The sequence below is a fragment of the Camarhynchus parvulus genome, chromosome 10 (assembly GCF_901933205.1).
Source record: "Camarhynchus parvulus chromosome 10, STF_HiC, whole genome shotgun sequence".
Taxonomy (NCBI): Eukaryota; Metazoa; Chordata; class Aves; order Passeriformes; family Thraupidae; genus Camarhynchus; species Camarhynchus parvulus.
The window spans coordinates 10,376,607-10,404,494 of NC_044580.1; the positions used below are offsets into that span (position 1 = coordinate 10,376,607).

At 40.1% G+C, this 27,888-nt stretch overlaps 1 protein-coding gene across 1 annotated transcript in view; it reads left to right on the forward strand.

Moving 5' to 3' along the window:
- Window positions 1-1,171: 1,171 nt before the first annotated feature.
- TRPM7 (transient receptor potential cation channel subfamily M member 7) overlaps window positions 1,172-27,888 on the forward strand; it is a 51,326-nt gene continuing 24,609 nt past the window's right edge. Inside the window, exons 1-11 of the mRNA XM_030955009.1 lie at window positions 1,172-1,459; window positions 20,060-20,139; window positions 21,568-21,606; window positions 22,057-22,255; window positions 23,387-23,600; window positions 24,136-24,260; window positions 24,842-25,013; window positions 25,822-25,996; window positions 26,752-26,875; window positions 27,429-27,501; window positions 27,778-27,878. Coding sequence (XP_030810869.1) covers window positions 1,457-1,459; window positions 20,060-20,139; window positions 21,568-21,606; window positions 22,057-22,255; window positions 23,387-23,600; window positions 24,136-24,260; window positions 24,842-25,013; window positions 25,822-25,996; window positions 26,752-26,875; window positions 27,429-27,501; window positions 27,778-27,878 — 1,305 coding nt within the window. The 5' untranslated portion in view covers window positions 1,172-1,456. The remainder of the gene's footprint in view (window positions 1,460-20,059; window positions 20,140-21,567; window positions 21,607-22,056; window positions 22,256-23,386; window positions 23,601-24,135; window positions 24,261-24,841; window positions 25,014-25,821; window positions 25,997-26,751; window positions 26,876-27,428; window positions 27,502-27,777; window positions 27,879-27,888) is intronic.

The window sequence follows — 27,888 nt, forward strand, 5'->3', positions numbered from 1 at the left end:
TGTCTGATCATTGGAATGGACTCTGTCACCCTGTGATGCACAAGCCCAGGGTCCAGGTGTGAGCTCATGTCAGCTCAGCCCAACACTAATGCTGGCATTCTGCAGCAAGGGGAAAGAGATAACTCAAAACAGCTGACAAATGATCAAACCTGAGTATGAGAAACCAAAGGTTTTTAATTACTTTGAATGCTTGGATTGAGTTTATATATAATTATTGCTCTTGTATGGTCATGGTATTTCAGAAAGAGATGAGAGATTTTTCTAGGATCTTCAATTTTTTTAATATAAGGGACACAAATAATTTAAGCCAAACTCAATCTCTCATTCTTCCCTTACAAATGCTGTTTACTCTAGCACAGAGGTTGTTGCAAAAGCTACATTCATACTACAGATGACATATATAGTAGAAATTATTGTATGAGGCTTTTCATTTGTGGTACTGATTCTCCAAGTTTGCAGATTGCATATAGGGACAAAAGAAGACAAGGTTCCTCCCCTGGGCATTTCCTAATCGAAACGGGAAACTGAGTTGAGCGAAGTGGAAGAAAAGCATCCTCCTTTTTCCCCCAAACGGAATTTCCTCCAGTTTGGCTCAAGCCTGTTAGAAGATGCTTCCGACGCGGTGCTAATGGCGGCACTGCCATGTGCGAGCAGGGCTGGCAAGAAAAGCGTGAACTAATGTGAGCTGAGGCTGCTCGCTGCCCGGGGGCTGTGACAGGAGCAAGGCCGGGTCCCCCTCAGGGGGCAGAGCCCACGGATGGAGCCGGGCCGAGGAGCGCCGTCCTGCCGGCTCCGTGCCCTCGGGGACGCGCACGGCAGCCCCACGCGAGCGGAGCCGCTGCCTTAGCGGGGGCGCGGGGCCCCTCTCCGAGCCGCGCCTCCCCACCCAGCCGGGTTTCTCTCTCGGAAGCTCCATTTTTAACATCGCCGCCTTCACCTCACCGGCAGCACGGCCGCCTGCCCGCCCGCAGCCACTGACGCCTTCTCCGGTGTCTTGGGACCCCGCTCGGGGCTCACCGGTGCTGTGGAGCGCCCGAGAGACCCTCTCACACCCCCGGCCGGTCCGACCCGCCCCAAGGGGGCCCGGGAGGGCAGCACCGCCCCGCCAGCCCCCTCCTGCTGCCGGGGGCGGTGCGCGCTGACGCGGCAGCGCCGCGGCTCCTCCGCCGGCCGAGTCGCACAATTATGAGAAAGAGGCGCCGGGCCGAGACCGCCGCCTGCCCTGAGTCCCGGTGCGGAGCCGAACCAGCGCCGTCCTCCGCGTCCCGCGCCTCCCTTCGTCCCTGGAGCGTCGTCCTCGCCCGGCCGCTCCCCACCCAGCCCTCCGCTGCCGCCGAGCCCAGCCCCGATAGATGGAGACAGGCCCCGCCACCGCCGACGCCGAACCACGAGCAGGAGCTGCCCGGCGGGAGGAGAACCAGAGTCGGCGCCGAGACCCAGCCCGGCCCTGAGGAGAATGGTGAGAGCCGCGGGCTGCGGGGGTGCCGGGGCGGCGGGGCCGGGCGCGCCCGGCGGGGAGGGGGCAGGGACGGGGCCGCCGGATCAGACCTGTCCCAGCCGGCTGCTGCGGGTCCCGGCCGCCTGAGCCGCCGCCGCACTGCCTGGGCCGGAGGGGACGCTTGGGCTCTGCGCTGCCGGCCCCCGCTGCTCTCCCGCCCGCGGGCCCGGCCCTCCCGGAGCTGCCGGCCGGGAATGCCCCGCGCCGCCGGGCGAGGCTCCCGCCGCCGCCGCCCTCCTCGCGCGGTGCCCGGGGCAGCCGCCGCTCCCGCGCACCCTCCGCGCCCCGAGCGGAGGCACCGCACCGCTTAGAAACGAGAGCTCCCCGTTGGTGCCGCCTCGTTCGCCGTGGTGGTCTGGTCTGAAACCGGAATTCGCACGGTGTATTCTCTGGGCTGCAGCAGCCCTTCCCTTCTGATCTTTACACCTATTTGATTTTTGCAGTTTCAACATGTTATGCATAAGGGAGTACATATATACTTAGAGATGTATGAGTGTTTGCAAAGAAAACAATTTCAAATCCAGCTCTATATTTTGGCTGTTAAACGGTTCTTCATCCCTATAAGTTTATTGCTTAATAGTTAAAGAATTTAGGGTGGTTTATCGCATCAAGTGCTTTCAAGTAATTTTGAAAATATAAGAGTAAAGTCTAAATGTATGGATTTCTACAGTCTGCTTGAATTTCTAGTAAGATGCTTTGTTTCATTTTAAATGAAGGTGTTTTATTTCACGGCATTTTCTTAAAAACCATGGGGATTCGTGCCCATGAATCTTCCATTTCTGAGTATATCTGTGAACTGGGTGGAAATGTGGGTTGTGTTCTTCTAGAAACTGCAAATCCAGCGCTCTTCTAGGAAGAAGCTGCAAATGCAATATTCCATTCTGACTTAAAAGAGTGCTTGGCATCTGCCGCTTGCGTGGTACTTGCTCTTCTCACCTGAAGTGGTTTGGTGTTGGGTTTAGTTTTGAGAAGTGGAGGATTTAGGTTCTTTTATTTAATTTTTTAAATTTAGCTCTGGTGGGTGTTTTTTTTTGGTGCTGATATAGCCTAGAAATGTACAGATTGGTTTTAACCATCATGGTTCTGTAAATTTGAGGCTCAGCAGCCTTTCTGGCAATGTAGTGTGTTTGCAGGGTTTAATATTTGCTGTGTGTTTACCAAATATTTTGAAACCTCTGTTAAACAGGTGTTTTGGTTGAGATGAATATAGGACATTTTATGCAAGCTCATTTTGCTAAAAATTTCCCTGCTGCTCCATGACTATTTAGCAACTTTGAATAATTGCTGGACGGTGTCCAACATTAAATCAGGAATTATTCTAAGGAGTGAGTTGTTCAATGTGGCAATTCCGGCTGTTCAGTCTTTTTAAAAAATGTGTCTGTGTGGGTGAGATAAATGTCTGCTAGATCATCCTTCATACCTTCTGGTAGGAGGCCATTCTTGACTTTGCTATTTCAAGGCAGGAGAGGGGGAGCCTTTGTGCATGTGGAGCTATTTAGGCTGAGTTTGGACTGTTTGTACCTTAGTTTCCTGATGTTGTACTTTGATACTTTTTTGCTTGCTTGAGCTCAGCAGTGGAAGGGTAATGTTCACTTGTCATACAAAGGCACCTTGAAACATCACCTTGCATTTGACAGTTATCTCACACTATCTGTATCAGATCATCAATCTCTCCACGTGGAGATTGGAGAGAGTTGCTCCATTGTGTTTTAAACTTTCATTTATTTTCTTGTCCCTTGAGGTTCTGCCTAACTAGTCTTGCTGCATTACCATTTTCTCTTACCACATCAGCCCAGCTTTCTCTGCTCTGCTGGTGATAGACTGCAGCATCTAAAGTCCTCTCTTTTTCTCATCCTTATCTTTGCCACTTGCTGTGCTTCCCTTTCCTGGAAACTTTGGACCAACACCCAAATTTCTCATGCTTCTCTTTCATGGCCCATTCATGAGGTGCATTTCTGTTAACCATTTAATCCTCGTGGACAGTCATGACAGATGAACTTTTTCTAAACAGAACAATATTGTTTTGAACTTCAGTAACTGACTGGCACAACAGAGTTTGGCTATACTGATTTGTGCTTTGACACCAGAAATTTTGCAAATAAATCTCTCAGAGGACTTGTCAAAAATTGTGTGTGAAGAGAGATGCTTGATAGAATTTTGCAGTCTTGAAAGGCTTCAGAATGGATTTCTATATTGAAAGGCTTTGAAATACCAAGACAATATGAAATGATACGTCTAATGCCAAAATATTTATCCTGAAAAAGTCTTTGTTTTTTTTTTAGCTGATATTTATTTCTTTTGGAATTTCAAGTTTCTTTCAGAAACGTGTATGTTGGCTGTGATATTTACATGCCCTGTTTATTTCATGAAACTGTGATATTTACATGTCCTGTTTATTTTGTGAAACAAGCAACATTAGTTCTGTTTCTTTTCCCCACTTTTTTAAGGGCAGACTGATAGTAAAATCAGTGTGTGTATTTTTCAGAATTGAGATTTTGGTTTTGGGGTGATGTTTCTTGTGTCTGTGAGTAATTCTGTCTTGGTGCATTTTACCTTCAGTGGTTGAAATTTCAGCAGCTGACTTTCATCAGATAAATTACTGATTAATCTCATTCTCTGTGTGTATTTGGATAAGATACTTGCATAATTATTAAAGCTATGTCACTTTTTACCTCTGATACTGACAAATAGCTGTGGCCCCTGACAAGTGAGTCTGTGCTTCATTGGTTCTACAAAAAATAGTCTACTTGACCTGTGGTAAACTTGAACTTTTGTTGCACACTTTCTTTGTATTCTCTGGCCTGAAGCCCTCTTTCCTCTATTGTAGTCTCTGCTGTCTTGTTATTGTCTTTTTTTTAAATTTAATCCCTTTGCTTTCCTCACATAATGAGAACATAGAGGTGGTGGTGTCGTATATCGTGATACAGCCAGTACTGAAAGTGGTCTGTCTAATCTTTGCTTTCTGTTATTTTTATTATGAGAAGCTTGGCTTTTCTTATGCTTAAATTGTAGGTGTTTTTGTGTTTTAAGTAATAGAAAACTAATCTAACAAAAGAACAGAAAAAGTAAACTCCCAAAACCTTAGTGTTTGCCAGCTTTGCTCCCCGTCCTGGCTCAGCACAGGATTAGCTGGGCAGGAGGGCAGGGAGGATGTGCAGGAGGGCAAGGAGGATGTGCAGGTGGTTATTTGAGTTTTTGGTAGCAGCCAGTCATTAAGCAGCTGCACCTTTACTGGGTGGGACCACAGCCCTGAGCAGCAGTGGGGGTTCCAGGAGCAGTCTCCATCGCAGCTGTTCCACTGATGGAAGGAGTGCTGGCTTTCTTGAGGAGTGGTGAGTTTCTTTCAGCCTTTACACCTATATTTTGCTTAGCATGTAGAATATGAGCTACTTTCTTTAACTGCCAGGTGTGTTGGACCCACAGAACAACCTGAGTTTGTTTTTTCCCCAGCTGTTATAATTTTTGCACAGAAGAAGGGACCGTGCAGGTAGTCTAATTGCTTCTAGGTGAGCAGAGGACAGTTCTTACTCCTGTGTTCTTTCCAAGAAGGAAAGACCAGTGAACTTCTGATAGGATAATGAAATACAAAAATACAAGAGAGAAACTGTATATGACTTATTTTTCCTTCCCAAAATTGGGTGAAAAGTATCCTGAACATATGGGGAATACAGAGAATAAAATAACTGTATTGCTAATAGTGGTGCTGCTAGTTCTGAAAACTGCTTCATGAAAGGGCAGAATATTTAACTGTGGCAGGTGGTTTGACAGCATATGGTATAAAGATGTTGCAGGATTAGTCTGTAAGATAGATGTGGTTAATTGCCAAGGAGGACTTTAAGGATGGTACCAAACCAACAGCACATTAAAGCTTGGTTCAGAAGTTGTGCAGTTTTTGCCCCTTAACTGAACCAGAGTTCAAATTCTACTGAAATTGGAGGCTTGGATTGAATCTTAATTATGGGGATTTCTGTGTTTCTTAAAAAAACTCCTAAGAGCTTCATCACAGTTAGTTTATTTAATCTTTATATTATTAAGAGCAGTATAAGGTTTTTTTCCTGAAGATTTGTACAAACTCATTCTAGCTTGAGCATTTTGTTGTCACGATTTCTGAAATGTTTGAACACTGTGTATTGCAAATGTGCAATTGCTGAGTTAACGTATGTCAACCCATCTTTGTTTCATTTGTTCTCAGCTCAAAGAGGATGGAGTAAGATTTGTGTGATGGCATATCTGTTGATTTTCCTAAAGCTGCAAAATCAGAATTGTGAGGCTGATTCAGTAATCAAGTTAGTACTCTGCTGCATGTAGTTGGACAACTGATGTTTTTAGGTCATCCAACTTCAGAAACAGCTATGGTAAACCGTCTGTGAAGCTTTAATGGGACTTCATCTTCAGCCTGTCTGTGGAGAGCCCTGATTTACATCATATACAGTCCAACACCAAGTGCTTATTTTGTTTAAATGCAAAGCATGTGTTTTGCAAAGATCATGCACCAGGCCAATACACAGTTTCAATGAGTGTAGTTGTGTGCTTACAGTTTTTGAAAACTATGCACATGTGAGTCGCACCAATGTCTACACTCCCAGTGCTATTGGACTCTGCCTTTAATTGTTTACTGCTAAACTGAGTAGATGTAAAAAAAAAAAAAGGAAAGAAGTTGTAGTTTTGAGAATTGGCATATTGTGATTAAGTTCTGGTTTGCTGATTTTAATTTTTTGGTTTGATTTTTTTACTGACAACCTTTTGGGTGATTAATGAAGTATATTTTTGTTGTGTTACATGAAATCATTCTTGCTTGAGAATACTTTCTCAGTTACAACTGTAAATGAGTTTAATCTAGGTGTTCAGCCTTTCACCATAACTCTGTAATCCTCAAAGCCTGGGAAAGTGTCTGTTACAGCTCAGTCTGTGGTAGCACAATGGTTTTTGTAATTGAATCCCAGCTTTTGTGCCCTGCTTTGTTCCCACTTACTTCTACTCATTTTCTTTACCTTATCTACTTGATTCTTGTCACCTCTGCTCAGAATTTTCACTTTGTCCCCTTATGCTGGGTTGAATTTTGCAAGGTATCCCTGGCTGATGGTTCTTACCCAAATGTCTGCTATTTTTTCTCTAATGCCGCAGTTTTGGTGAGATGTGGACTTGAAAAACTTGGCTCTAAAAGTTTAATAAAGAAATCTACATTTATGCCTTCTGCAAATGAATTTCCAGATGCTTTGTTAGGAAAACTTAATTACACAACACTTATAGCTTAAAAATTTCTAGAGCTGGGCTCTCCTAGAGCTAGTGTTATTTAACAGCCCAGTCCTTCGCACTCTTACTCATTTTATTGACAATATATTTTCTGACTGACCTGGAGTGCTTGAGATGTGTTGCAGGGTAATTACCTCAGGGTAAGGGTTGCTGTTCAAGCCATTTGCTAGCTGTTCCCATATGTGCCAGAGCTCTTCTTAAAGGCGTGTTCTAATCCAGTCAAAACTCCTATAAAACCTGGCTGTGTCCCTTTTACCTGTCCCTTTGTGCTTCCTTGTGCTCAGTCACTGGGGATGTGAATTGAATAAACTTCCCATCAGCTCCTTTCCTTTTTTTTTTTTTTTTTTTTTTTTTGTGGATTATTTTGTTGGTCATTTCCCTGAACCAGCTTCCATGTGACTGCATAAATGCTGGTGCTGGTATGAGATAGGTTGGGATCATGTGCAGAGGCTTAGGAAAATGGGATTGTGGCACCCCAGGCTTGACAGGAGCTGTGAAGCTGGATTGGAAGCTTGCTCCAAGGTGCCTGGGATTTGGTTTGTGCTGTTGCATTAGGGAGTGTTCAGTTACTCTGTGCATCACCCATGGCACATGGATGTTTTCTGGGTCTCACAGCCTTGTGCACAGGCATGGATGGAGCTGCACCAACACAAGTCAGGTTCCATGGTCTCTTCAAAGTATAAACCAACTTGCTTTGTAGCCTTGTCTTAATTGTACTGCAAGCACTTGGTGGCTATTCTTGAGTACTCCTGTATCTAAATTCTTGTTCACAGAGGATGTTTTTCTTGACCTGCTTTTCTGAATGTATGCTCACAGATTCAGTTCACTTGTTTGTACCAGATGTGCTGTATTTCAGCTTGTCTGTGAACTGAGCTGCACCAAGATGAGTTTGATCCCTCCCATCAGGTTTTTGCTGTTGGCAAATGATTTACTGCTGGTAACTTGTCTCATGTAACAGAATATTGCTGGATTTTTTTTTTAGTGTTCTTAGCATGCAGCATATTTGCTTTTTAGTGCTGTTCCCATTCTTGTTTGACTTTCTCAGGAAGCTGAACCTGTTTCTTTGAGTTAGGAGAAACCAAAGCTGCATTCTACTAATGTATGTGCCGGAGCTCAGCACAGCAGCCATGTGGACAGGTTCAAAGGCAGTCATGCTGCTGTACAGCACTGTTAAAATTGCATGTAGATTGGCTTTGTGTTGTGAGTGTCATGCAGTGTTCTAGATTGTGGCTAGAGCCACTCTGCAAAAGCTGTTTCCTTTCAAAGCCTGTCCCTGGTGCTGCTGCAGGTCATGCAAGTCTTTAGGCATAACTTCAGTCACCTGGATAGGTTAAATTATGCATGTGCTTAAGTGACACATGATTAGAGCCTAAAAATACCAGTTGTGTAATTACAGAACTGTTAATCAACTTTCTCTTCAATTATAAAAATCAGTTAATCTACACGAGTAGGTGCAGTTAATGATGTTTTAAATGTCAAACTCTTACCAGTTTCTCCTGTGTTCCCTGGCTGCATTATTGTCTGTAGTTTGCAGAATCCTGTTAAAAAGAAAGTTTTATTAACTTCAGCTGTAGTTTATGAAGAAGATTAGAGGAGTGTATGGCTGAAGGTGATCTTCTGGATGAAGAGTTTGAGAGATTCATCTTGACGGAACTCCTGCTTGTGGTAGTAACCTTCCACTAGGGAAAGAACAATAAATCACTGATACCTTAGCTGACAAATGTCCCAGAGAGCTGTCCAGAAACGTGGCAGTGTCTGGGGAGGAATGGCTCTGGCTGCAGAGCTGGTTGGAAGAGTTTGGGTCCCCCTGATTTCACAGGCTCCTCTTTGCTGACCATGTTACTGCTGAGGGCGTTCCTGGCTTTGCTGCCCTGGGGACAGCCCTGGGAGCCCTCACCTGGCCTCAGCCAGGGCCACTAAGCACAGATGTGGAGGTTGGGATGGACTTTTACCTCTTAAACTGGCATCAACTGGCTTTGCAGCCAGAGGCATTGAAAAACAGAAATAGCCACTTAAATAACCTTCGCCCTTCTCATTTGTGCAACTTCAGAAATGCTCTTGATGAGGATTTATGCCCATGCCTCATTAAGCAATTGGTCTGTCTTAGTCTTGGTTTCTTTTATAAAAGTCTTATGTCCAATAATCCGTGGCTATACAACATTATGCAGAAAAATTATTTAATTTTCAGCTGTAGAAAACCCACGGTTTGTATGTATGCAGTTTTCAGTAGAAATTTTACTGCTCCGTGTGCAACTCCGTGACTCTTCACCATAAAATTCTCTGTAATTGTTTCAAATGCTTTAGTGAAACAAAGTGGCCTTTTTTGTTGCTTATATAGGGAAAGAGGGCAGAAACCTCTCATCACCCTTGACCTGGTTTGGGCTGCCAGCTTGAGTTACAGGTGAACCTTCTGCGGTGCTCAGGGCTGCTAACAAACGAGTCATTGTGTGGATGTATCCTCTGGTTTGCCCCGTGTTTCCTGGCCCTCCAGAGAAATATTTGGTACTGCTAAAATCACAGCACTCTGCTGGACAGCACAGTGCAGTTAGCTTCAGGCAGCTGTGCTTTCTTCCTGGTGGAGAAAATGACTAACCTTAGTGCAAGACCCAAGCTTTTCTGCCTTCAGAGAAATGCTGTTCTCGGGCTGCAGAAGGTTTTCTGGTCGCAGGCAATGTGCAGAATGCAGGTAGACTGTGCAGAGAGGGGGAGGATTATTCACAAGAGCTAATTAGGCAGGGAGTCCCCAGGCTTGCTCAGTGGAGACCAAGGGGGTTTCAGTGCAGCTCTTTTCTCTCTGCAAAGAGGATGTAGAAAAATTAGCACAACTGAGATAAGGTTAGTCATTTTGACTATCCTCTTGGGCATCATTACTGGGTTTTTGGGGTTTTTCTGACAAATGTAGAGATCTTGCATGTAGGACAAGAAAAATTTTTAGTAATTAATGTATTAAGAGTTGAATGTTAATTATACCATGAATTAGAACAAATCTTCAATGCCAGATGAGAATAGTGTTCTTAAACACAGGGTATCTGGCCCTCCAAAATGTGTCCTTGGGCAATATGTTCTTGCTTCATTGGCACCTCTCTGAGAAATAAAGAAGTACAGTCTTAACTTCCTTTCCTTCCTGAATATCAGGATGTGTGTGCATTAAAAAAATAAATCTTTTTGTGTGATAGATCTGTAGTCTTTCCCTGTGTGCCTAGAGCCTGTGTGCTTTTGGGGATTATTTTGATGTACTTTGGCAATATGCTTAGATCAGCTCAGCTCCTTTGCCATCCCAGTATCTTTCTGCTACCAAAGGGGATGTCCTACTTCCCTTCTTCCCACCCTGATCACAGCTATGTGATTCTTTCTTGTGCTTTAGTTTTCTGTCCAGTTTATATCTGAATCTGTTAATTCTGACATTAAAGCTACCTATTTTTTTTCCCCTGAGGGTAATTTGCTGGTTTAGGGAGCTCAATCAATTTCCCAGAGGGCGAGTGCACAGTTGCAGGTGGGGGAGAAGTAGCAGGAGAATGGGTGGGAGGGCAGAGTAGGAATTTCCTCAGCTGGTCTTCTCTGACTGCACCCTCACTTTATAATTGGAAGAATTGCATCTGTGAAAGACAATATTTCTCCTGTGTTTCTTGGCTTTGCCAGGACCTCCACCTCCCTGCTGGTGTCTTTTGTTTCTCTAGAACGATTGTGTTCACTCTTCTCCCAGCAGGCCAGGGAGGAGCCTGTCCCAGGTATTAGTCCAGTGCAGCTTAGACAGGCCTTTGTGCCACATACCACTCAGCATTGGTGAGTTTTACTGGCATTTAGTATGCTGGAAGAAATTACCATAAATAGAAAACATTTTCCATGTGGAATAGTGGTCTGTCAATATTATTCAATTAGTTGTTTCCCCTACCCTGGGAAAAAAAAAAGACACAAAATCAAAAAAACCCAACAAACCAAACAAAAAAAAGAGGGTACTTTATTTCTAAAAATAATATATTTAGTTTCTGAGTAATTATATAGACTTGTGGTATTTAACATAGAAGAGCCTCTGAAAGCATCAAAAGCTCAAACAACCCTCAAAAAGAGGGTGGAATTTTTTAAAAGTGCCTAAATACACATTGTATATTATTTCCAACAGTAATTAGCTGCTTTCACATTTCTCTAACAAGCCCAGTTAAGTTTCTTCTTTGCACTTTTCTAGTGTAGAAAACAGAAACTACTTGAATAGTTTCAGCGGGGAGCTTTATCTTCTGACAAGTGTTTAGGTGCATGGATGTCTCGAATGCTGTCAGGGTTCTTGTGCCCCGAGGTGGGGCTGCAGTCAGCCCTGAGCAGCTGCGGGCTGAGAGAGGGGAGCTGCTGCTTTGTCTTGACGGGCGGCGCAAGTGTAACTGAATCCAGCAGCTCTTTGTTATGAGCTGCATTTAAAAATGCTTAAGTCTTTGTAATTCAGCAGTAGGTGAGCTATAGCAAATTCTTGTTTTGGCTTGCTTTGGTGCCAGCTCATCCTACTTTCTCCAGTCTGTTCTAATTGTTCAAGAACTCGGATCACTCTAGAGCTGACCAAAACGTTTGCTTCCCCTACTGTGCCTAACAAATGCTGGCACATTGGTGTGCAGGTGTGTACAGGCAGGGAGAATCCAGACTTCCAGATCTGTTCCAGCTGGGTCTTTGGTTGTGTGTTTGCAGCTGGGGCTCTCTCCTAGTTTCAGTATTTTCGATTGTAACAAGAAAGTTTGTTTTCACAGATACTGTGTCTAAACATGGGTTCTGTGAAATTTCATCATCCTTAGAAGTGGTCTGGTGCTGTCTCCTATTTCATGTGCCCACTAGTATGTTCTGTTGCTCTTCTTCTCACTTATGCTGTTCAGAGAAATATTATTGACCTGCCATAATTAATGTGGGCATAGGCTTCCTTTTTTTTTTTTAATAGATATTTAAAGAGTTGTCTGAGGCCAGCTATGTCAAAAATTCCTTAGTGATAACAAGTTTCCATTTCTCTAGTGAGTTAATAATAGCCTACTTAAGTCAGGAGGCACCAGAATCTTTGCTGTGATGATAGAGAAGTGTCTTTCTTTGTACGACATGAAAAATAAGTCAGATCTGTAAATTGAACAGCTAAGAAAGTGGTAGAGCAGGACAAACAGCATCCACCCTTCCAGTTTGCTTTTGTAGTTATAATGTGCTTCAGCACATACTGAATTAATCAGATGTTCATGCACTTCATGAACTAGAAAGGGAGGACTTTCCTTAAATCTGCAGCTCAGATATGGCTGGAGTACATCCTTTGCACGAGGTGAGGAGTTTGCAGCCTCTAAAGCTGTCTAGGAACAGCGGCTGCCAGAGCTGAGGTTTCTCATCAGGGAACAAAGCAGAAGCAAATTGAGGGCAGGATTAATTATTTGGCTGGTCACAGGAGCCCTTTCCCACTGCTCTATTTCCTGAGGTGGCCACCACTGCCTCCTTTCTTGCACCTGTGACTTGAATTCCCTGTGTGAATGGGGAAGGCACTGGGGGAGGACAGCAACTGCATCCAGACTATGTGAGTGGCTTTGCTGCTGAAACCATGCCCCAAGCCCCATTCCTTGCAAAAATAAATCCAGAGTTTATAGGATTGTCTGTTCCTACACCCTCTGTGGCACGTGCAAGGTAAGCCCAGCATGTGCCAGAAATGTGAGGTTTGAGCCAAACGAGTGCTTTCATGTAGATCTGGTGAGCCAGGAAGCGCAGGGGTTCAGCAGCCAGCACAGTGTCCATCTGTCCCTGCAGAAAGGACCAGGGACAGGCACCAGCCCTCAAACCCACAGAGATGTTCTGAGCGGCTTAAAAAGACTTGGCACCATTCTGTGTGTGTGGTGAGTAGGAATGCTGACTCTGCCTTCCTGCTGCTCCTATTTAAGAGAGTGTGTAGGCTTGCAATCTGCATTTGGTAGGGTCAGAATGATCACAGACTGCAGCAAAATCTCTGGTGCTGCGAGAGGTGAGGAGCATGCAGACTGTCAATTGTATCACTGGATAAGGAAGGGAAAGGAGGCTGGATGTTTGAAAATGCAGGAGATCTGAGGTTGGTTTATGTGGGTCATTCAACATAATTAAAAGTGGATTTTAAGTGAGGAACCCTATCAGAAAGAAGCAGAGACTGTATGACAGGCGTGCAGACATTCCTATGTACTTTGCCATGATTTTTTTGCTTGGCTTTTATTTTGTTTTGAACAAAGTGAATGTTAAGAGTGAAAATGTTGGCTGAAAAGCTGTAGCTATATTTCTTGTAGTTACAACCACACACTCTTTCTCTATCCTTTTCTTTCATCCATGGAGTTAAGTTTTAGGGAGTAAAGAATTATTTTCATCTCCTTTGAAAACTCACTGTTTTGTTGCTTCTAGGTCATAACTTCAGTGTATATACTTTGAAATATTTTATGGAGTGCATCAAAATGTGATTGGTCTGTGAACTCCGAGGAAGTAATTTATAGATTCTTTAGCAGGAGTGAAATTTTTTAGCTTGGTATTTCATTAGCTGGGAAGACTGGAAATGTAAACTATTTAGAAATCAATTTACTTCAGCTCACAGCAATGAAACTGGTTTACCTTCTGCTCTGTTTTCTTTTTCCTACCAAAATTCCTAATTCTGTCAATGAAAGTTGTTGGAAAATAAAAATTAAAATGCACTTCTCTCCTTGCTTCCCCTTGGCTTTTCTGAAAGCACGTTCAGGAACAGTTTGCCATCTGCTGTGCTGACACAGTCTCAGGGAGTCCCTGGTTTTGGCAAGTTTAATTACTGTATCTGGTATATTTGGGCACTTAACCCTGAAGGTGTTTATTGTTACATCAGCTGAGAAAAAGCCAGTTTGAAATTACACCAGTGGGTGAATGTCTTCTGAAATCAACTGATGGTTCATTCCATAGTGACCTGGGCTATCTCATACTGTAGAATCAGTTGTGAAATATTTTCTAGGTGCATATTAATATTTATTTTATGCCTTGTGTGGCTGGTGTATGCATTTTCAAATTTAATAATTTCTGAAAGAGAGGAGTAATTTTATGTCTGGTCTAACTGCAGAACAGCACAGACTTTAACCTATTAAGTAAATAAATTCATTTATTTTAAAATTTGCTGCATTTACTCTGAGTTTTCCACTGAAAGACCTGTATTGCAGTTAGAAGATAACTTTCCCAACAACAAGGGTAAAGTTGGTTGAGTTTGAATGTAGTAAAACTATACCAAAAATATTAGGTCTGTGGATTCCATTCTGTGCATCAGGGTTAAAAGGCACCACTTCATAATGCTAAATTCTGTTTGTGAATTTAGGATATTCTTAATTAAATGAATCTGCAGAAAAAACTATCCCTAAACAGCTGAATTATGTGCTTTGTAATTGTACAGTGAAATGATTCTCTCAAAACCAGCCTGTTCTCCAAATAGCAGATTGGAATAATTTTCATCAAGTTTGAGAGAGCTGTAAAAATCCCTTTTGACAAATCCTGATTACCCTTTGCATCCAGAACTGCACGTGGACTCAGGGAGTTCTGTGGTGGCTTCATTACATCAGAGAAGAACTTGATGAAACAATAGCTGCTCTGTTACAGACCTGGATTGCTGTGAAATCTGTTCAGAGCAAATCTCCTCAACTGTTTAATAAAAAATAGGATTGTTGAAGGTTTGTTTTCAGCACTAAGGGAGCCATTGAGAGGAAGATTCTTATCTTTGCTCTCTGGCTCACTTGAGATCTGCTTCCCATGTGCAGAATTGACAGAAGGTCTCTGACTGCCCTCTTTCCTTGCTTGCTTCAACAGTTTTTATTTAACGTAAAGTAGTAATCTTTTTTTTGTTGTCAAACAGTCTATTTTCAGGAGTGTAGCAGTATTTTCACTAGAAAAGTTTTTCAATCCAGAAAACAGGAGCTGTTTGCTTTCTTAGGAGTCCAGTGAAGCCTGGTGAGCTGTTCTGTTCAGAACAAGACCTTCAGCGTAGCTGAGACCCCTTTTGTGCATGATGGGTCTGTCTGTCTGTCTGTCTGAGCTGGGCACATTCTGGGACTAGAGATGCCACAATGCATGTGGGGAAAAAAGAAAAGAACCAACTTCTTCCTGTAAATAAAGCTGGTTTTAGACTAATAAGTAATCCTGATGCAGCAGGTGAAATATCCTTGCAAAAATTTTCATCTGTAGTGGGTTAAACAACAATTAAGATTAAAGCACAGTCCTTGTCATTAGTCACATTCTTCACAGGGATACATTAAAGCACTACAGAAATATCTTCTGGCATTGGGATAATGTCTGAGCCTCTGTCTTTTGAATATTGCACATATCCATACTTTCTATGGAAGTCAGTACAAAAAATTGAGGTCGACTGATACTGTGGATACTGATTCAGGAACAAGTTTTGTAGGTGCTCTGTGTTGTGCCTTGTTTGGACAGACAGCACTGTTATTCTGTGTCAAAGAGTCTTTTAAATATAGTTCATAATACTAGCTGGCTAAATGCTTTGTTTTCTCCCCTTTCTTTTAAAAAAGAAAACAAAAACCTCCAAACTAAAATTACAGAAATATGTAACTTTAAATTGAAGGGAGAGCCAGTAAATTAAATGCCTGGGGTTTGACGGAGCCAAGAGTTTAAAACAAGTGGTAGCAAATATAGGGCATTAAAGTATCTAGCCTTTTTTCTCTTCCATCTGCTTATTTGCTTAGTTAGCTGGAGTTTTGAAGAGTTTCCTTAAGTGATAAATATTTCCTTGAGGACCTGAGATGTGCTCTGCTCATATTTTTAATACAAAATTTAAAGTATTTTCTTTGGTAGATAGATGTAACTGTCTTTCAGCTAGCTCTCCACATGATAGGCAATGACTTAGTTACTCAGCTTATCCTGGGGTGCACATTTTCACTATAATTTAGTTAATTTGTCCTAAAAACAAGTCCAGGTGTTTTACAGGGAGTGTGGTCCTTACTGCCTTAAGGATTTGAAGCGCTTATTAGAAATCTTTTCAGTAAGCTATTGATGTAGAGGAGGCTCTGTAACATTATTAAAACGTACTTGAAACTTTTCATCTGGTGCATTTTATTTATGGCTTCTCTTCCCACAAGAAGCTTTCTGAATTCTAAACTACTTGATATGCATTAACCTAATTGAATATGGTATTTATCAGGGCTGTTTGGCTTTATTCAATGTATCTAGCATACAAGCAATAAGATAGAGGTTTGTCTGGAATTTCTGCCTTTCAGCTGTAGCTGCAGGAGCCCAGTGCCTGGCTAGGGCTGGTTGTCTGGGCAGGGATCACAGGTCAGTCCCATGGTGTAGCACGTGCTTGGATAATGGAGTGGGTTTCTCAGATAAGAGATCCTCTGGTAAGTCACGAAGGGTGCTGTGGTATGTATAGTTACATAAGAAGCAGTAACTTCAAGTTGGAACAATGTCAGTGGACAATTCCTTGAATAGACAAGATAAAGGACATTGTTAGTACAGTATGTCTCTTAGAAATGTTTTGAAATTTATCTGGTTGGCTATAAGTGACCTAGGCAGATAGGACTGCTCTGCGGCAGTGCGAGCACGACTGTTCTGCTGCACATAGTTTCCAACTGAAAACTTTCCTGTATTTTCTTCTGTCCAGATGGAAAGTAAACATTTTGGAAAATCTGAGGTAGTGGAGAAACAATATAGAGTCTACAGTAGTTTTTAAATAAAGGATAAATAAAATTGGTGGATCTTTTCCTTGAGAAAGTATTGCGTGTATTGAACTGCCATATGGTGTAAGCAGAGATTTGAAAGATGAAATATGAGACTGTGTAGAAAGTGATATGATTTCTATATTTGAAGCTCAGTCTATGCTATCAGTAACTAAAATCCCCTTTACCAGCCTTCCAAAAAGGTCACGATTTAGCAAATTATTTATTAATTCAGGTCACTTTGCTGATTCAGTGGGGAGCTTTATTGAAAAACTGTCAGGAGAACTGCTGGGTTGGTATGCACTGTTGCAGCTCCAGGGCAATATAGTTGGGAAAAGTCAAATTTTAGTTTTGTAACAAATATCGTTACAATATTGTAACTTATTATCTTACAACAGTATACAGTATCACAAAAGAGTAGGAAAAAATAAACTGGGATCCCTTTGTGCATGAAGAAGTTCAGGATTGCCAGCTACAAATATTATTTATACCTGCCATATTTATGTTATTTGAAAATTGTGAAAGTCGTTTTGAGATCTTGCCAAGCAGGCAGGCTTACTTTCTATAGAGAAAATAATTTAGACCAAACCTATTGAATAAGCTTTGAGAATTCCACAATAACTTGATAAGACTTTGCCATATTGCCATGCATCAATTGCTAGAACTTAATTGTCCTTTTATTTTAATATATTAAATGAGAGGCTCTTAAAAACACATGAGCCAAAGGGGGCAGAGTGGTAGGGTTTTTTTTTATTTTATTTCTGAGACCTGATCTCATACTGTACTTCAGGGGTGGGTTCTCTTTTTATTTAATTTTCTTTCTTCACCTGCTATATACAAAACCTGAAATTATAATTTGTGGTAAAAATTTCATTCTATAAAAAGACTTGCTATAGTTATCCAGCGTGAATTTCAGTAAAGATAACATATAAATCTTGAGCAGGTACATTTAAATAATCTCTGTTATTGGAGCTTTGGAGTGCTGATGCTATTGCTGTGTCAAATATAGTTAATAATAAAATGGCTGTGGTAAAACTTCCACCTATTACAAAAGGCCATGGGATTATCTTGGCATTTAGATACTTCCAGAAGTAGGAAATAATTGGGCATGTTCTCTTGAGTTTGTAGTTCAGCAAGTACTTGTGTAAGTTGTTTCAGATAGCAATTAGAATTATTTCAGTATTGCTGAAACTGTTGGGAGAGGACACATTTATTTAAAATAGTGCTTTATTTAGCTTGAGAGATTGAGAATGCACAAGGAAGAATATGGGAAGCTAAGCTTTTTTCTTCCACAATTTTGAAAAGAAAGTGAATAGTTGAAAAGTAGATCTCTCTGTGTTGATGTTACTTGTGCCTTTTGCTAAAAGGCTCCTGACCCATGTTACCCATAACCATGGTGTAAAGTGCATCTTCTAAAAATACACTGGGAAAACAGAGCTCTTGGAGCAGCAGGAGCTGCCTCTTACTGGAAACAGTTCGGGGGGTGGGGTTGTGTATCCTGTTCAGATGATGAAAAACCTTTAATAAGAGTAGGCAATTTTTCTTAAACAGTCTGATAACTTGCATATTGATTTTTGACTTCAGACTGGATCTCCTATTTCAACTTCATCTGTAGCTGATGAGGAGTATTTCTTAGAGGTAACTGCTAAAACTAATTTATACTCAACAGTGTCCTCATAGCATCTTCCTTTTTCTGGTCATCACAGGAAGATTATGTAATGATTGTTCTTATTTACATGGAAGGCAATACTTCCTGCATTTTTAATGTGATTTTTACCCATTTATGGGAATTGTCTTTCACTCAGTTCTCTTCTCTTCTTGGTTGGTATTTTCTTTTTTTTCCCCCTTTTTTAAATTTTCCTCTCTCAAAAGAAAACAAGACTCTGGAATTAGCAAATTCTGTATAAGATCTTCTGCAATGAAGATTAATTAGCATACAGGAATGCTTCTAGAGAGAGTCTAATTTTACCAAGAAGTTTCAAGTATGTTTTAATAACATTACAGAGCTTCTTCTACATGAATAACTGACTTGGGGTGACTGATAAAATAGTAGTGATGTGACAATAGTTGTACTTTGAAAAATTGAGAGAAATCCTTATTAAGGGGTTAAAACTACTTTTTTTAAGAGAAAAATTGATGAGTGGTTAGTTGTTTTATTTTGAGGGCTTTTTTAATATTGTTTTTCTCTTTTGGGAAGTGTTTATTATTATTATTCTTATGAAAAGTGGTGTTGCACATTGTGAGCCAGAGTTCCTTGTCCCCAGCTTTGATCACCACTCAATAATAAAACAATATTGCGTGGAGCAATTGACGCAATTGCTTGTGGTTTATATTTTTGGATTTTAACGTCTAGCGTGTTATGCCTGTGATCTCTTGCTTCAAGGTGTGGTTTTAGCCAGCTGGCTGAAACATCTAAGTATTAAATTACTCTTCTGGATCTTTTTATATTCTGCAGATTCTGCAGAGTTAAGCTTAAACTACTGCAGTGTTGAAGTAATGCTCTGTTATCTTAAACTGATGATGTTTTACTGTTATGATCTTAAACTGATGTTGAAGTTACAGTAAGTGAAAAATGCATCCATATTTGCTTAAACTTCTCTTATAATCTAAAAAAAAATCTTAATTTCTTCATCACTGCTGCAGACCTCTGATTAGATTCCTGTGAATAATATCCATCAGTCTTTTTCCCCTTCTTGTAAAATAAAACTATGAAATTTATCAAATTTTTCTAAAGGTAAAATGTAAATGTAGCACATTGCTGTTAGCAATGAAGTAATTTTAATGTCATCTCAGTAAGGATTTAAAGTGATGTTGCATAAGATGCAAATCAGCATTCCAAGATTTTCTCATGTTTTTAATTTCTTAAAGTCCTGTCTGAATGTCTTTCCCAATGTATTGCTGAAACATGACATAGATGTTACACATTATGATGTTGTTTAGCAGGTAACTTAAGATTATTATGTGAGATAATGTTCATGTGGTTGTTTAAAGCAACTGAAAGAAATTATGTCCAGTGATTAGAATAGTAAGCATTTGAAGTAGCAAACATCCTTAATTTCATGTTTCAGAACATGTTTCAAGTTTAACCTTAGAACACAGTTCAGAGATCCTGATTAATTTTATTTACTGGAATGAAAAGTGTCTTGATGAAGAACAAAGGTTATGACCTATTTATTGCTAGTTGAAAAGATTGCCTGTGTTGTTAGAAAGCTTCCTCACCCACAATTTCAAGATGAAAATTTTACTTCATTAAAGAGAGAGATGGATAAAATTAGTATTATCTCAGTTTAGTGCAGGTAATATTTTAAAATTTTACCTGATTTTTTTTTCTTTGCAAGATAGGGTAACAGTGTATCTTAAATTTTTTATGAGGCGTTTTTGGGTACATCTTTATTTACATATTAAAATTTTTGCTATTTGACTGTTAGATTTGAAAAATATTACTTCTAATTTTAAGTGATTTGTGTATAAATTACATAATGATTCTGGTTATCTCAGCTTTGGGAGAGATGTGTGAGATGCTTTTACAAGGCCATACATGATTTTGTTAGTTTTTTGAGAGAGCAAACCACTCATATTCTAGCTCTTGTTTCCTTAAAAAGCTTTTTTCATTGCAAAGGTATGTGATTTGTATTTTATAATACCATTAAATTCTTTTTTTTTTCAGTCCCAGAAATCCTGGATAGAAAATACTTTCACGAAGAGGGAGTGCGTGTATATTATACCAAGTTCAAAAGACCCCCACAGGTAAATGAGAAATGATGCAAGAACTCATTGCTGCTCTTTAATATTAAAAAAGTCAGTATTCTCATGAGTGTTGGACTGGTTTTTTTGTATGAAATGCTGTCTTGGGTTTGTGCTTTCGTGACTGGACATTGTTGCTCTGTGAATTGGATTTTCTTTTTCTGAAAGGACTTTGGCATTGCAGAAATCTCAAAAAAAATTGTTCTCCTGTTCCCTTTGCTGCTTCTTACCACTCCTCCTACTGATGTCTCTGATCTGCTTATAGTGAGGAGGGTGTGAAAAAGACATTTCTGAAGTCAGAGAGTCTCATAGAGATGTCCTCTACTGGAATTTAAAAAACATCTTTGTAAGTGTAGGGTCAAGTGTGAAAATCAACCTGACAGTGTAGAAAAAAGGGATGCAGAATTCATAGAAGAATAAAGAAAACCAAGAATTGGGGTGGGGAAAAAATTACACCAAAAAAAAGGCTGAAGAAATACTTGCTTCTAGGGAAAACAGATAAATGGGAACTGTTCAGATTTCATGTGATGTGTAATAACATTTCATCTTTAAGTTCTTAAAGGAGATAAAACTAGGCTGAAAAATGGGGTAATACATTTCTAGAGGGGAGGCTGAGGCTAAGAATACTTAGCATATCTCATATGCTGTTTTTACCTTATCTTAAATTAGAGGTGTGAAATCAAGGAAGTTAGTGATAACTCTAGTGCATATCTAGCTGACTTTCACCAAGTGTTAACAGGTGTAATTTGAGTTCCTGCAATGATTGAGTTTGATGTGTATAGTCATGACACTTGTGTCACAGATAAAACAAAGACACAATGGAAATAGATATAAAATTAGTATTTTTAAGGCAGTTTTGTCCTTCTTTAATATTTACTATTGTAATTATGGATTTCAGATCACCATTTTTTTCCTTAAACATGAAATATGTGACAGCAGCTGAGAACCCTTTTCTTCTGAGGTTGAGAAAGCTTCTATTTCACTCTTTTCCTTAAAAAACACTTGTAAATCTCTTTTGTTATACTGGGGCAGGTTACTATTTTTCATTGAAGTACTTTGTTTATAAACAGAAAAGGAACTAAATGCTGTAGAATTTTCAAATTATTGTAAATAATTCACCACATTCCTTGAAATCATGTGACACGAGAAGCTTTTAGAATTTATAGCCACAATTGCAGCACATGGAAAATTTGCAAATGCAAACAAAGTAATTAGGAAGCTGTTAAAATTTCCAGAGCATTTAACAAGGAACAGAATGGTCTTCAGCACTTGCCCTTTCAGTTTAAGCTATTTGTAGCTTACAATGGACTTTACAACTTTCCCACCACAATTTGTCCTTCAGTTTCTAAGAATGGCCTATGGTTGTTGGTGAATTGCTCACTGTGTGAATTATGTGAGAAGTTTAGTCATATCTTTAAATATTTCTTACAGATGCCTTCCAGGATGTCAGATTTGTCAGCAACTTGTCAGGTAAAAAGGTCTTTGTAATTACAATATTTATGAATATTTTCTCATTAAGTGATTTCATAGTAGGGTTTTCAAAAGTTTTGATCAATATTATGAGTGACAAGTTGGTGAAAGGCTAGATGTAAAATAAATATAACTAATGTTTAAAGAGCTGTCTGCAATAAGTAGGTCACAGATTTATAAATGTTATATAAATTACTTGGCTTCAAAGAAGTAATTTCTCCTGGCCTCCAGCTTGCTGCCTTAGTGAGCTTCAGTATTTTGCATAATAATATGTATTGTAATTGACTATTGCTGTGAATATTTATGACAACAAGGCTCACTCTGGAAGAGAGGTTTATGTAATGTCTAGAATCTTTGCTTTTTAAATCTGTTCTGTTGCTGTTATCAATAAAGGCAGTTTTCTCCTGCAATGGCAGTATTTACAAAGCATTGTCCCTGCTGTGGGTGCAGGTGCTGCTGTGGCCGCCTGGTCAGACAACACGCTTGTTTCACTGCCAGTCTGGCTATGAAATACTCCGATGTGAAGCTGGGTGAAAACTACAACCAGGACATAGAAGAATGGTCCGTGGAAAAACACACAGAACAGACCTCTACTGATGCTTATGGTGTCATCAACTTTCAAGGTGGCTCTCATTCTTACAGGGCTAAGGCATGTATGATGTTTTGTTGTTTCTTTTTTTTCTTACTGTCACCATGCTTAATTCAACTTCTGAAATTGAAGGCTGAAAATATTAATACTTCTATTGTGACAAACCAGTGCCCTCTTCTACTCTAGCATTTTTGTTGTGATTTGAATTCTTCCTAATTTCTATTTGTAAAAGATTTTTAGTTGTGGTAGAAATTATTTAAAACTTATGCAGTTACAGGCTACAGGGAGTGCTTGTACAGTGTGACTTCTGTGGTCAAACCAAAGTGCTTGAGTGAGGGAGCTGTGTTCTTTCTGCAGCTGGCAGAAGCCCCAAGGACAGTCCAGTGCTCCAGGTCAGGTCATCTCTGTGAGAGAAGGACCCTTGCCATGGTTCTTTCATGTTCTTAATAGCAGTGTATTTGTACTTAGCATAGCTTAAAATTGCTGTGAACCCTTTTCTAGGAGCACAGAAGCACCAGGCTGCCCACTCTCATTTCTGCTTCCTTCTGCAGAGTGCAAATGGGGTTGCTCAAACCAGTTTAATGGAGTAGTGTTGTTTTGTTATTTAGAACTTTATTCAGGGAGGGTTCAATTTCTGCCTGCTGTCCCCTCCTCTATTCCATAGCTCATACTGAAGATGTGGCAGCATTGCAGCTGGTCAACCATTTACTTAATCTTATGCTGTTGAACATAGAGTGTTAAAAAAGTTGCCGGTTTTGAAGTTTTCTGTTGAAAAATGTAGGTTTCCTTCCCACCAGTAATGGAGAAGGAAAACCAAGCAATTGTAAAACTCTTTGCAGGGGACACGAAAGCCTCTTGCAGCAGATGGCAGAGCTTTTGTAGATACTTCTGAATTTCATCTAATTTAGAGATCATCCAGTGCTTTCATAGTCATTTTATAAGTCACTTTACCAGTAGGGTGGAATACCATGATCTTTCTGTAGTTGTTTCCTTTCCAAAACTTTCTTTCAAAAGTGTCACATCTGGACTACTGAGGATATAAAGGAAGCTTGTTCATTTATTGCATCTGCTGTGTTTTGAGAAAGTGAATTACACTTTCCATAGCCAGGAGTAGGATAATATATCCTGAAATACATCCTAGTTCTTATTTTTACACATTTGAACCTTTCAACTCTGTTCTTGTGCCTGCAGTATGTGCGATTGTCATATGACACTAAACCTGAAGCTATTCTGCAACTTATGCTCAAAGAATGGCAGATGGAGTTGCCAAAGCTTGTTATATCTGTCCATGGGGGCATGCAGAAATTTGAACTTCACCCACGCATCAAACAGTTGCTTGGCAAAGGTCTTATCAAAGCTGCAGTGACCACAGGGGCCTGGATTATAACTGGAGGAGTGAATACAGGTAAGGAACTAGCAAAGGTTGTGCACAACTAACTGGATTGTAGTTTTATAAGAGCCTAAAGATTTAATGTAGGATGCATTGCTACATCCTAAACCAAAGACATTTGAATGAATTTGGTCAAATGAAATTAAAATAATACATTTTGAAGATATGTATTTGAAAGTGGGCTACTGTTTTGTATTGAGAAGAGAAATAAGATACAGAGGGGCTGGGTTTTGAGCTTTGGTTTTTTTGTTCGGTTGTTTTCTGGGTTTTGCTTTTGGAACAAGGAAGAGTGTAATGTGATTAAAAAGAAGTACAGTAATGTACTGGAAACTCTTTAGTTCTTGCTGGGCTAATATTTGTTTTGTTGAATGACTTGGTTTCCTCCTAGTAGATGCAGCACAGTGCCTTTTCTTTGGTAGTGTGTCAGTAAGTTTCCAGGTCCTTAAAGGCCTGGTTATCTAAATAAAACAGTTAAACACCTAAATAAATATTTGTATTCTTAGTAAAATGTGCCATTCAATGTGCTGGAATATTTTTTATGCATGAACAGGTGTTGCAAAACATGTTGGTGATGCTCTGAGAGAACACGCTTCCAGATCATCTCGAAAGATTTGCACTATTGGGATTGCTCCGTGGGGAGTGATTGAAAACAGAAACGACCTTGTTGGAAGAGATGTAAGGAGGAATTACCTAACTGAAATAATGATTTACTTCATTTACTTTTGACACATCTGCTCAAGCATGTTTTTCCCTTGCTTTGCATCATTGGAATACTTGCTTTGCTATGAAGATACACTGACATCTGTGACTTATGCAAGATCGTTACTGTAAACAAGTTGCAAAATGCAAATGTGCTACAGGAGGAGCTTGTTCTTAAGTACAATCCTTTTTCCTCCTCCACTGATACTATTGAATCAAATAACATATATGCTAAAGTATTACAGAGAATTCACATTTAGAGAGGATAGTAAGTTGAAAAATTTTGATGTGGAGTCTTCTGAAGTCACAGATTTTCCCCAAAGACATCCTTTTCAAAGGATCTTTGTTACCCTTCAGAACAGCGTCCTTTAGTGATACAATTATCTGCTTCCCTGCACCAAGTTCAGAGCTGCAGCTGTTGGTGTATCCTGATCCAAGGCATGCTTATATGTGTCATTGCTTCTTGTTGAGCCACCAGTTCTTGTGTCTAGTTAAGTTTCACAGAAACAAGTGTGAATCTTTGCAAGTAAAAGACATTGTTGTGTGCTTGCACTTAGGTGGTTGCTCCATATCAGACCTTGTTAAATCCATTAAGTAAACTAAACGTCCTAAATAACCTCCATTCCCATTTCATTCTGGTGGATGATGGAACAGTTGGAAAGTATGGAGCAGAAGTTAAACTGCGAAGAGAACTGGAAAAAACTATTAATTTGCAACGGATCCATGCGAGTAAGTAATTCTGGTGCCTGAGGGCTGTTACTATGGCTTAATGAAAAAGGTGTTGACACCAAACATGTGAATGACAAAATAAAATAAATTTAAACTTTTGTTTATACTTCAAGTCTAAAATTGCGAATTTCAGCAGCTGCTCTGGACCCTAGTTATTGCTGGTAGATTTGTAATTTCTCTGGGACCACAGAGGAATCCTTTATGAATGAAGTTGTCTATTTGCTTTGTAAAAACAAATCTAAGTCACTTCAGGTCTTGTCACCAAATGCTGATTGGTCTGATTAATTAATGGTGTTGTCACCAAGTCCTGATTGGTCTGATTAATTAATGGTTTTGACACTGGCAGTTTCAGAGTTTGCAGTATGGTGTTTTCCCAGTTGTGGAGCAACACATGTACTTTGACCCTTGCAGGAATGCTCTTGCAATATTTCCCATCAGTAGAGGGTTCCCATGTACCTATGTTCAAACTGCGTATGTGTTGTCACCTTTGGAAATTATTGGGGGATGTTAGGAGATTCAAAAAGAAAAATTCTTCAGTTTTCTGCATTAGTTCATGAATGTTTCTGTGAGGAATCTCTTCTGTTTTGTAGATTGTATCCTGTTGTATTGACCAGCTTGGCAGTGCTTGTGTCCCAGCCCAGAACATAAAGTGCTTGAAACTGTGCGTTACCACCAGTTAATGTCTGGCAGACAGTATTTTAATGTTGATTCAGTAGGACAAACCTGATTTATTATATATGTAAAACTGGCCTTAGCATTCACTATACACTTACAGCATTGTCTGGATTTTATCTTTGCCATTTTCCAGGAATTGGCCAAGGTGTGCCTGTGGTGGCCCTTGTGTTTGAAGGTGGCCCCAATGTCATCCTGACAGTTCTAGACTTCCTTCAGGAGAGCCCTCCCGTGCCTGTGGTGGTGTGTGAAGGGACTGGCAGAGCTGCAGACATCCTGGCCTATGTTCACAAGCAGACAGAGGAGGGGGGGTAAGTGCCAGCAGTGCCAGACTGGGCAAGAAGCACTGAATGGGCCAGGTTGGAAGGGACCACAGTGGGTCATCCCAGAGCATGTGGCACAGGATTGTGTCCAGACAGTTCTTGTCATACACAGATAAATGACAAGATGTACAGCTCCATGGCATCTATGTATGTCTGTCACCCACAGATGAGTTTTGAGACCATTTCTTCCTGAAACTGTACAAAAGCTTTTTCTGTTTAGTGTAGAAAGCACTTGCCTGTTTCAAGTGTAGCTTCAAAATGTGCTTGGGCTCCACAGTACTTGGTGATTTGGTGATTTTTAGTTAGTTGTCAGGCTTGCATAAATCCTTAAACACACTGGGTCCTTGTTGCAGGGGCTGCCTCTGAACCTTGGGAGGCAGGGGATCTAATGTAGCTGTAAACCAAACAGCTTTGTCCAGGCTAAGATCACAAATGCATCTTACTCAGATGAGTGACTGATTATCATTTTGTGTCAAAATCTTCTGTTTGAGAATGTCTCAGAACTGAATGTGGGAAGAAAAGTGAGAGAGAGTTGAGTTACTTTTAGGAGGCAGTAGTATAGAATTGTAGGTTAAGTAACTTGTAGTTCTTTCTAAAGGTTACCCAAGGTTTTGCCACAGCAACAGTAATAAGCTTGTAGATAGCAGGACTTTGAATGGACATGTTGAAACTAATTAAATGCATTGTTGTTATTACTGTTCATCTGAAACAATTGTTTTGCTATTTGTTTGTTTCATTCTCAGGAATGTTCCTGAGGGTGCTGAGCCTGAAATCATTTCAACCATCAAGAAGACATTTAACTTTGGTCAAAGTGAAGCAGTTCATTTGTTTCAGACACTGCTGGAATGCATGAAAAAAAAAGAACTTGTAAGTAGATCTTGCCATAAACTTTTCTATGCAATGTGCATGCATTTGTGGATATATGATATGATTTTTTTTCTTTTATTGGATCTTTTAGTTATGACTACTAATAAAGGTATAGTATCACTGCATGCTTAAAGCAAAACCACTTTATAGAGGTAATGTGTAGCCTGAGTTCAGGGACTGGTGTCTCATTTGGACATCACATTGTGCTGTTCTGAGATAAAAAAATGCCTTGTTCAGCTAACCATGTCTGCTGGCAGGTTAATCTCATGATCTGTAATGGACTGGAGAGGTAAACAGGATACTGTGTTAGAGAGAGCAGTGAATTGTAATCGTAGGAGGAAAAGAAGTTCAAATTAATTGAAGATTCCCACTTAGGAAAACAAAACAGAATGCACACTAAAAGTTTAAGTTGAACATAGACAGGCTTCAAGTTGCATTGAAGACAAGGTGTCTTTTATGTCAGGAATTGAAAAAGATTTAAAAGACTGAAGCCAATAACCTTTGCCTGAAAATAACTTCTAAATATTTTTTCCCATTTTGCCATTTTGGACAGATTACAGTATTTCATATTGGGTCAGATGAGCATCAGGACATTGATGTTGCAATACTTACAGCATTGTTAAAAGGTGAGACCTAATTTTTTAAGATCATTTGGAACATCTAGCTATTATTGATTACTGTCTATGTGATGGATTATTTATAAAACACCAATTGGAATAATAAGTTTTTAAACAAATATCTGTGTTCTCATTGTATAATGCTATAACATGATATAAATGATGACATATGCAGCATTATTTTGTGGTAGATTGCTTGATTTTGGACTTTTTAGGAAGCAAGAACATTTATTATCTTGTATTATAATTAGTTTAATATTTTCTTCATTGTTTTTGCTTCTTAAGGCACGAATGCATCTGCATTTGACCAGCTTGTTCTTACACTGGCATGGGACAGAGTTGACATAGCCAAAAATCACGTTTTTGTTTATGGGCAACAATGGCTGGTATGTAATG